Here is an 11193-nt window from a genome sequence, read left to right on the forward strand (position 1 = left end):
ATGGCCTCATATTTTAAATTTTCGAACTTAAAAGTTAAAACTCAGGACTACTATTGTACTAGTGATTTAATTAGATTAATTAAAAACAATTAATCAACTGGCGCTAAGGAAATGGGATACAAAACAATCAATGCCTTCCTAATGTCCGTTACCTGCCTAGACAGCTGACTAGCACTAAAATTAAAATCCAGTATATGTTACAAAAACCCAAACCGGATTCACACACCGGTTCATTGACGTATACCTATTCTATTAATAACCTATGAGTTAGTTTTAGAATTTTTGGCCCATAATAACTTTTGCCCTTAAAGACTTTTTAAAAATTTGACTCTTTTAGTTATAGAATCTTTTATTCTTCTGGTTCTATAAAATAGGATCAAAGCCTTATAAAACCAAGCATATTGACACCATTCTACAATTTTTAAGTTCTAGGATGTTTATATGATTGTAAGAACACTTAGTTTTATATTTGTTAGAAATTTGACTTAAGAAATACAAATGAAATTCTAAACTACAAACAACTAATTTACTATATGAAAAGATATTCTAATATGAAGAACGAATATAAAGGAGAAAAAGAAAAACACTGAAAAATTTAAAGCACTTCATTTCTATTTCTTACTAGGATTTCTTGGAGATATATATATATATACGAGAGACACATAAGAACACTAAAAATCTTTTTTGTATGACTATCACCTGATTTTTCAAACTAGACGACACATGTTTTCTGTTGATATATAACGTTTTTCCTTTTGCAATATGTTTTGTATTGTGTGCAATGAAAAGAGAATCCATTTCAAATGGCTAATTTGTTGGACACACTTTTCAATTTTAGAGTCAAAATATTTTGTACATACAACAACATATTTTTATACTAGAAGGTGAATTCTATTCCGTAGGAGATTTTTTTATATGTGTAGAAATTTATTATTATTTTTCTAGTAAAAAAGTGTCTAGAAAGAAAGTACAACTAAAATTATAGTAAAAGACAAAAATTGAGGTTGATGCAGAATATGGACCCCACTGCAGTGGATTAATTTTATTTTTATTGAATGATGTAAAGTAAATTAGTTATTAATTATGAATGTTAATAATGGGCTGGTTTTTGTTTTTTTAATGGATTTAAGTTTCTGGACCAAGCCAAAATTTTTTTCCTGAAATTGGGTCTCAATTGATTCTCTTTATGAAAAATTAAGATTATTAGCGTCCGGAAAAGTGGAGTTATTCCTCCTCATCATTTGGACCCTCGTCTCCAGTCTCACACCGTCACAAAACCTAGCCATCAGCCCCTCCACACTACTCCATTCCTCATACCGTCGTTGTGGTTGATTTTCAGTCGAAGCACATCGTCTTCTCATTGACAAACTCGACGTGCCTGTTAGGGTTTATGGCTCTTATACGATTTCATCTCAGTCAATCGGAATCAGCTGTTCCATACTCATGATTTGATAGCGTGGTTGCCGTGGCCTGTGGCGCTCACCTAGTTTACTTCATAGTTTGTCCAGATTTGTTAGATCAAGCAGGTACATTCTCAAAATCATCCGTCTTATTATTTTTGTGAAATCAAACAAAAATAATATGATTTTTAATTGCCATCATGATTGTTGTTGTTGTTACAAGATAGTATATGCAATATGATAGTGGCTTTGACTATTACAGAATATGTATTAAGTGAGTATTAGGATGAATAGAATTAAATAATGATAATGACTAAGGCAAGGTGCGTGGTTCTTCAAACATAATGGGTGGTAGAATCTAAAAATTTTGATATGCGAAGGTCGAATTTTATACACATTTTTTAATTATTATTTGGTTATTTTTCATTGTATAAAAGTAATTTATGCATGATACATAATTAGTAAATTGTTCTTTTTTTAAAGATTTTTTTAATATATATAGAAAAAATATTGAACTTTTTCCAATAATTTTGTTTTGATACAAAAATTACATAGTACTCTGTAGTACTTTATAAAGTTATAAAATACCAATACTTTTATGATATGTTTAGTTAAAAAGTTGCTATGTCTTTTTATTAAAGATCAGATCTTTTAAAAATTTTAAAAATTTGAAAATAATTTATAAATTATTAATTATCTTAAAGGTACGGATACTCTTGTAGAATATAAAATACGACAGTAAAAATAAAGCTATAGTTAAAATATCTTATCATAAAAAATAAGGTAAAAATTTTCTTTTTGATAATATAAATACAGAAGAAAATTTGATATTTTTTAAAGGAAAAAAATGCCTAAAATAAACCATATGATCATTAAAACAGAATAATGTAGGTAATTATAATCATGGAAAATAAGTACTTAAAAATTATTTTGAAAAAAATAAAGACTTAAAGTGTATGATATGAAATTGATTAAGTAAAAATATCAGTAAAAAAATAATTAAAGCTTAAACTTATAAAATGATTAAATATTTTTTATTTTATCTATTACTATATATATATATAGTTCTTCAGAATCTTGAAGGGCCAATAAAACTACTTGCTATCCCTAGATTTGTCCCTAGCGGATAAGGTGTCTCATGGTCTCAATTACTTTGTATGTTTAAATTCTAATGCTGTCTTTTTCTGGTTTTTCCTAATCTATATATGTAGGTCTTTTTCCATCATTCTTTCGTCCAAATTCTAACTATACACAATAATTCTCTATTAATATTCAGCATTATGTTAAGAATGAAATTTAATTTATTTATATACTATTATTCAATAAAAACATAGCTAATATCCAATAACAGTTAAAGAAAAATATTTTTTTTTAGAATATTGAAGAACCTTTTATTCTATGTTTTAATTTCTTGACATTAATAGATGCTTCATGTGTAAAAAAAACTTGATGGATATTTCTAGAATATAAGAAAAATGTTATTCTAATTTATCTTTTAGTTGGGTTAATTGTCTCTAATGAATTAGAGGATTTAGTTTGTGTTGTTGGTTGTTAGAATAAACCTAGTGAATGAGTATGTCAGATTGCAACTTGAAATGTTGGATAATATCATTTTTGGTATAGACTATTCAAACAAACCAAGTGAAATGAGTATATCAGATTTCAATTTGAAACATTGGTTAACAGGAATGTTAGTTATCGGGTGTCAACAATTTTTGGTAGAAGTGGAGGCTTTATTTGAAAAGTCTTTCTGGTTTCATTGAATAATTGATAAAATTGATTTCAAATCCACTTATGTCGTATCGGAAGGCTTGTTGGTGTATATTGAATTGTTGTTAAGAATGTCATTAATTGAAATTGATTTTCACAGATGGAATCTTGCAATGTCTGCAGATGTGCACAGCATGATAAGGGATAGGAATGGAGAGCATGGGTGTAATGAGGATTTCGACGATGCATGTGATGTCGGTGCCGCAGACATTGTATCTGATGAGGATGCATCAGACTACGGTAACGTTATCAGATTGAGTGACCAACAGATAATGACAAAGGTGTTTCGGAGTGAGGAACGTGCCGATGAATTTTATTGTAAATTTGGAAGATGTCATGGATTCGGTGTGCGCAAGGGAGATTATGGCAAGGATGACCATGGAAATTTGATACGAAGAAGATTCTTTTGCAATAGGGTAGGATTGAGAGATGAAAAATACCTTCATAGATTGGATAGACAAAGGGGTCACCGACCTGAAACACTGACTAATTGTATGGCGAAGTTGTCGATTTACCTAGATAGGGAAAACTCAGTATGGAAGGTTCGAAAAGTTATCTTGGAGCATAATCATGAGTTGACACCGCGAGTAATGGTGCACATGATTCCAAAATTTCGTCAGATGTCAAATGCTGCAAAGGCACACACAGACGGCATGCATGGGTATGGTGTACCTATGTCTAAGATTCTCGGCTATATGGCTGGGATTGCCGGAGGATATTCTTTGTTGGGGTTTACGAAAAAAGATGCATATAACTACATCGACAAGATGCGTTGTTCAAAGATTACTGATGGTGACTCAAATGCTGCCATTGTATACCTAGAGGGAAAGGTGGCAGCCGATCCAATGGCGATGGCTAGGTTTAACTTAACAGAGGATGGTATGTTAGCGAATATGTTCTGGGCTGATGGAATTAGTAGAGTCGACTACCAGTACTTCGGAGACGTCATTGCTTTTGACTCGACATACAAAAAGAATAAATACAATAGACCTTTGGTGATATTCTCCGGCTTAAACAACCACAAGCAAACTACGATATTTGGTTTTGGATTGGTTCTAAATGAAACTATTGCATCATACACATGGATGTTGGAGAATTTGTTGGAGGTTATGTGTAATAAACCTCCGTCCGTTGTCGTAACCGATGGGGACGATACAATGATTGCAACAGTGAAAAAGGTTTTTTCTGAAGCCACCCACCGGTTGTGTGCATGGCATTTGCAGAAGAATGTTACTTCAAATGGAAGTGAGCAAATGTTTCGTGAAATATTCTCTAAGTGGCTATATGCGGACATGGAGGTTGACGAGTTTGAGTTCCAATGGGATCAAGCTGTTGGCGAGTACGGTTTACACCAAAAATGTTGGGCAACACAGATGTATGAAAAGAGGCACATGTGGGCAAGCGCATACCTACGCGGCAAGTTTTGTGTTGGATACTGGACCACATCTAGATGTGAGGGGATAAATTCTCATGTCAAGAAATTCCTAATATCGAGACACAGTATTGTGAACCATGTGCAAAATATATGGAGTTGGTGGTCTGTGAATACCGTAACAAAGAGTTGGTTGCACAGTTCACTTCGATGTACAGTACTCCAGTCTTCACAACATGTTTGGATCCTATTGAGAAGTGTGCTGCAGCTGTTTACACTAGAGCAATATTTATGCAAGTTAAGAGAGAGATTGATGGTATATGAGACCTTAATTTTGTGAGCAAAATGAGAGTTTCAATGACAATGGTCTACACTACCGAAGAATATAGTCAACCTGGTCAGAACGTAGTGACCTTATTTGACAATAACTCATTAAAGTTTGAATGTCGATGTCGATTTTGGGAGAAGGAAGGATTTCTGTGTAAGCACATATTTTTTGTAATGAAGCATGAGCATTTGAAGGATATTCCAAGCCGTTTGATTCTGAAGCGATGGAGGAGAGATGCCAAGGCTATTGATGAGTACGAGAAAGAAGTAACGAGAGCTTAAGTGAGAGAGGTTTTCTATTACGGCATGGGGTACTCCATGCTGCATCGCAATGGATGTTGTATCTTGGATCGAAAAATCATACAGTTTTCAAATCTGCTATGGATGGAATTCGCAATCTTTGTAGCCAACTTAAGGAGCCGTTGGGACAAGCCACTAGGGAAAAAAAAGACACATATTGAACAATTATAGATCTTATCGTTGTGAAAACTAAAGGAGCCCCCGCTCAAGAGGACAAAAGGGAAAAAAGAGGAAATGTACCAACTGCATGAAGGCCGGCCACACTAAACGAAAATGTCTTCAACGGAACACCAATTTCTTAAAAGGGGGTAGTGAAGATGATGAAGAAGACGAGGAATCAGTTGTAAGACTAGCCGATGAGAAGGTTAGTTGTGATGATTAATTTGCTGTTCAATAATAATCGTCAATGTTATTATTGTTGTCTTTATGTATTTCTAAGATAGATATGCGTAAATAGCAAATACGTACAACACTAGCTTAAGACAAGGTTACTTCTTGGTATTTCTGACATGTTTTGAATGAGGCATTTAACAATTAATCTTTTGTCTAATATTAAGATTCAAGATTATTGTACAAGTCTTTATCTGTTTCTGGGAAAGATATTTATAAATGCCAGAAAAGTGTGACACTACCTTTCTAAGAAGGTTAGTTGATATTTTTGTCATTTTATGCATGAGGTATTTAATGGTTAAATTTCTTGTTCGATACTATTATTCAAGGTTATTGTTGTTCTCTTTATCTGTTTCTAAAAAACATTTTTATAAACCCTAAATAAGGATAAATGTGTGGTAGACGGATTAGTTAACATGGGTGGCCATGTTGACAGGTTTTAAAAGGAAAAGGGCATTTACGAAGGAGTAAGAGGAGGGCTGCTGCACAGGTCAAACAGGATAATGTTGACACAAATGAAACTGTAGCTGCTTTGTCGACGGAGCCTATAATCAGAACTGCCCAAAGCGAGAATGTAATTTCGTGGCCTGGTGTAGGCAATTCCGATTACCATGCGCTTGTAGGCCATCTTTTATGTAGTTCATGTTGCAAGAGTTGTGCCGTTTGTTTGTTCATTTTTTTGGATTTATAACAGTTGATTTATATCATGATTTCACAGGTCCTGGAGCTTCTAGAATCACTGAAAAAAGGGACATAACTCCATCTGTCACATTAAGGTTGGCTCCTGCATGGGTATATTATTGTTAAATAGGCCTAATTGTAACTCATTTCAATTTGTGCGCTGAAGTAGACTGGTTTTACTTGTAGCATACTATGTTTGTAAAATAGTTCGAGGTTCTGTCCTCGGAGAGTTAGCTGTTGTGCACCAGTGAGAGTCAGTAACTGTTGCACAAGTATTTTTATTATCATTAGGGACTAGTATGTTATTTTATCGTGTGGACCTTATCCATAGTGCTTCATTTAGTAGTACTTTCATCAAGTTTAAGCTTTAATTATTTTTTTACTGGTATTGTTACTTAATCAATTTTATTTCATATACGGTAGTCTTTACTTTTTTTTTTTAAATTGATTTCAGTATACTTATTTCTATGAATATAATTACTTATATTATTTTGTTTTAATGATCATATTGTCTATTTTAGACATTGTTTTGTTGTAAAAATATACCAAATTTCCTCAGGAACCTATATTGAAAAAAACATAAAAGTAAAGGAATATGAAACCTGAAATTGAAAAGACGAAGAAATCCTAATCCTAACCCTAAATCCTAAGAGAGAGGAGAGAGCCTCTCTCTAAAAGCTACATCTAAAAACCTAAAATTATGAATTATCATCTTATTCGATGAATGGTTGCGTTCTCCCACTTTATAACCTCTAATCTGTATTTTCTGGGCCAAAAACTGGGTCAAAAACAACCCAGAAATCGCTCCCAGCGATTTCTGTTAATTCTGCAGATCGCGCACGTCACGCGTACGCGTCGTCCACGCGTGCGCGTCATTCAGTGTTTTCCTTGCCATGCGTACGCGTCGTCCATGCGTTTGCGTCATTTGTGCAGATTCCAATCCACGTTCGTGTCAGGCACGCGAATGTGTCACTGCAATTTTCTCCATTTCGCGCGGTCGCGTGCGCTATGCGTCCGCGTCGATGTTCGCTGGTCATCTCCTTGGTTTCTTGTGTTCCTTCCATTTTTGCAAGTTTCCTCTCCATTCTCTAAGCTATTCCTGTCCTATGAAGCCTGAAACACTTAACACACGGATCACGGCATCGAATGGTATAAAGGAGAATTAAAATACACAATAAAAAGATCTCTAGGAAGCAAGTTTTCAACCATAGAACAACTTTGGGAAGGAATTATAATATTATGCTAATCATATGAATAAGTGGGTAAAGACTTGATAAAAACCACTCAATTAAACATAAGATAAACCATAAAATAGTGGTTTATCAGTCAACATAATACATAAAAGCAGCATTTCACCTTCAAAGGTATACACTAGAACAAACAGAAAAGTAGCATTTCACCTTCAAAGGTTGCCGTTGGCGACCACTCCCTGTGCTGCTGAAGTTCTTGCTCCCGCTGGCCTTAGCTTTAGCCCAACCTGAGACATCAGCATTGCATCTAGATTCACGGTCTTCTTAACAACCGGATTGCTTCTTCTTTGGTGTTTCTTTGTTGCGCCTGTAACTTGTGCATTTGTCGTCTTCACTTCCTCGTCTATGGCGCCTGACTTCTTCATCATCTTATAAAATGCCCACAACACTTCTATCATTGTTGCATGGCCAGCTACTACTACTGTTAGTTTCTTCATCTGTTGTGCTTGAGACTCCACAATGGATCGAGTGACCCCGTCATTCTCAAGTAGATGCTGCTTGGAATGTTTAAGAATGCATTAGTATTTGAAATTGAGTTTGTAAATTAATCAACATGATCAGAACGAAGTATCTCACCTCACGTACTTTCTTCAACATTGTCATGAACGGATCCTCCTCGCCGATGATATTCTCCTGAGTATTAGTTTCCATAACTGAGGCATCAGCAGATGGGAGCTTCGATTTGCCTTCAAGGTCACCCTTATTCGCTTCCTCCATATAACAAATTCTAAGTGTTAGTGAGTCAGGTGGGAACTCTCACTTTGATTTGTGCCACCAATTGAACGCCAATATATTTATCATTACCTTTGATTGGGCCAACAATATCAAATAGTAGGCCGGAATAAAAAGGTAAACCCAAACCGAAAATTGACTGGTCCAACAACAAAAACACAAGACTTTCTCTCTTTTACTAAAAACTTCCATGAAAAGCAATCTCTCTGTAAAATCAAGCTTTTACCAAATCTATTTTTGGGAATTCGCACCTTATATTTCACATCACACAAGAATGTCATTTCGTAGCTTTTCTTCCACGGCCTATACTTTTAGTACTCTTTTTAAATATTTTCAATAATCTTATTTTTATTATTATTTTAGTTTAAACTTTTTACTAGTTATGCTTTTATTATTTATGAATAATTTTTTATTTAATTGATCATTTCTAATAGAAATAATAATACATATTATAAAAAAATAGACTAATAAACAGTACACAACAATAATAGTAATAAATTTTATGATGACAAAAAATATCATTAAATTTTTTTAGTATTCTCAGTATTCTTTTATTTGGTATTATTTTATACGGTAAAATTTTATTACTTATGATTCTATTGTTATGTATAATCATTTAATTTGATATTTTTTATGTATACATTTAAAATAAATTACTAAATAGAGTATGTATTTTTATAAAAATTAAAATATGTTTATATGATAATAGATGTAAGAATTAATAAAAAATAAAAACTAAAAGGAATAATAAAAAATTATTGAACATAATGACTTGATCTATCAAAATATATTGTTATTAATAGTAAAAAGTTAATAAGATTTAAAAGAGAGAAAATGAGATTTGAATACAGTAAATAATTATATTAGATAAATCATTAAATTATTAAACTTAAAAGTAAATAATGATTCTTAAATTGAAAAAAAAAATATTAGTCTCAGTCACTTTGAAAAAAAATTCTCTCTCTATCAAATCAATTTTATTCCAAATCCATACTTGGATATCCACAGAAATTTCACCTACTAGGCTACTACTGTGTCACAACCAATATTTAATAGACTTGGGTACATAGAAAAACGAAAAACTTAGAGCATTATTTTTATTAACATGATTAACTCAATGTATAATAATGTTTAAGAAAAATATTTTAATATTAGCTGGAGCGAATATCAATTGTTAATTACTCAGTTAAAAAAAAATTATTAATTTTTATAACGATAAATAGTATATTTTATTTACTGGAACTACATTTGCACATTTAAGGCAGAAATTTCACTATAATTTCTACTTTAACATAATTAAGCTGCATTTTAGTTTATTTCATTTGTCGATTCAAATTTATTCACATGGCCTCAACTATTTTTCAAACTTGTTTGCACGTGAGAAGAATACGTCTTAACACCAAATTTAAATTTATATCGAATTAAATTCGTGAACCCTATTTATCTATAACGAAAACTTGTCCTGCCTATATATAATACCATTTTATCGACATTCATTTTAAATAATTTTATGAGATGCCGATCGATTTCAACACAAATGCAGAGACATTATGTCATATTCATATGGATAACCCAAAAATGGATAACTGAGTACTAAAATTCTTTTTCAATGATATAAGCTAAATAAGTTCAACATTCATCCCAGGATACAATCACAATGACAATAACAACCCAAAAAAGACATACCCAACCTAAAATAATATCTATTTCCCAGATTCACATGCCTTCAACAGCCAAATCGAACATATATAATCTATCAATAACCATCTAACATATCCTCAATGAGTTGAACTTGACTGCGTAATTCAGCATTCTCCTCCTCTAGTTGTCGAATTCGCTGGGAGAGGCAATTGTTATCAGACATTTGTTGTCCATGTTGTTCTTGCATCAAAACCAGCTTCCTATAATTATAGTCATAGATTCTGTATCCTGTGTTTGCCAGCAACTTCTCTAGCATGGTGAATGAAACTTCTTGCCTAGCAATCCTTTCCTCCGTTGATGCCAGACCATGTGCCACAAGCTCCATGCCTCTTGGATTGTGGGAAAGAAACACAGTAAATCCAAACATGGGTTGTCCGTCTTTTGATTCGAGGTGTTGAGGGACAAACATAGGAACTCCGATTTGAAGCGAGGAACAAACACGCATATGCATGAGCTCCATGTCTTCCTCATACAAAAAATCCTTCACCTCAGTAATAGAGACTGCATGTCCCCCTGCAACATAACTCAATTAATTAGTGAACGGTCAATAAGAATGACATTAATACAAGTTTCTCAACAAAACAAAATTATATGACGAACTTGACAAAGCTTTGGTGCCACCACTACCACTGCCGAGCAATCCACTGCTAGACGAAACGTACAACTCTGAAACTTTATGCGAAAGAGGACTTCCATAAGAAGGACCCTCCAGAAGAGGTTTAGAACTCTCCCTTCCTCTGGAACACTCACCGCCCTTCATATACTCTTCAGCTTCGTCCAAAGAATAAAAGCTTTTGTGTTCATTGTTGTTGAATCTCAGAACCTGTTTTGCACAATCATCTCAATTGGTATATATCCCTGGCTTGCGACCCTTTCTTATCGCGTAGAACTGACGCATCTCGCCAAAATCCATAAAAACACATACAATTCTACACTTCTAACAAAAAAAACTTTTTTTTGAGACACAATCCTGGTAAGAAGTATAATCCTGAACCATCTCAAACTAAAGAAGAACATATATATCAACAAACAGAAAATTTTCTCTCAACTCCACTCAAACCAAATGCAATGGACTCTCTCTCCCGCTTACTTTTTCTCTCAGTCAGACTATCTCTAACTCGTCTGACCTATCACTTCCCAAGGTCATGATAACACAAACCGTTTTATATTTTTTATTTATTTCTTCAAAAGATGCACGTCCCATCCATCCCTGCCCAAAGGTTAAAGACCCAAAACTATTATTATTATTATTATTATTATTATTATTATT

At 33.4% G+C, this 11193-nt stretch overlaps 1 protein-coding gene across 1 annotated transcript; it reads left to right on the forward strand.

The window, feature by feature from the left end:
• The first annotated feature begins 3241 nt into the window (after window positions 1-3241).
• On the forward strand, window positions 3242-4866 carry LOC107494892 (protein FAR1-RELATED SEQUENCE 5). Its single transcript, XM_052263109.1, has 2 exons — window positions 3242-4567; window positions 4672-4866. Exons 1-2 carry the CDS (start codon window positions 3242-3244, stop codon window positions 4864-4866), a joined length of 1521 nt encoding a protein of 506 aa, XP_052119069.1.
• The last annotated feature ends 6327 nt before the right edge of the window (window positions 4867-11193 follow it).

The sequence above is a fragment of the Arachis duranensis genome, chromosome 6 (assembly GCF_000817695.3).
Source record: "Arachis duranensis cultivar V14167 chromosome 6, aradu.V14167.gnm2.J7QH, whole genome shotgun sequence".
Lineage (NCBI taxonomy): Eukaryota > Viridiplantae > Streptophyta > Magnoliopsida > Fabales > Fabaceae > Arachis > Arachis duranensis.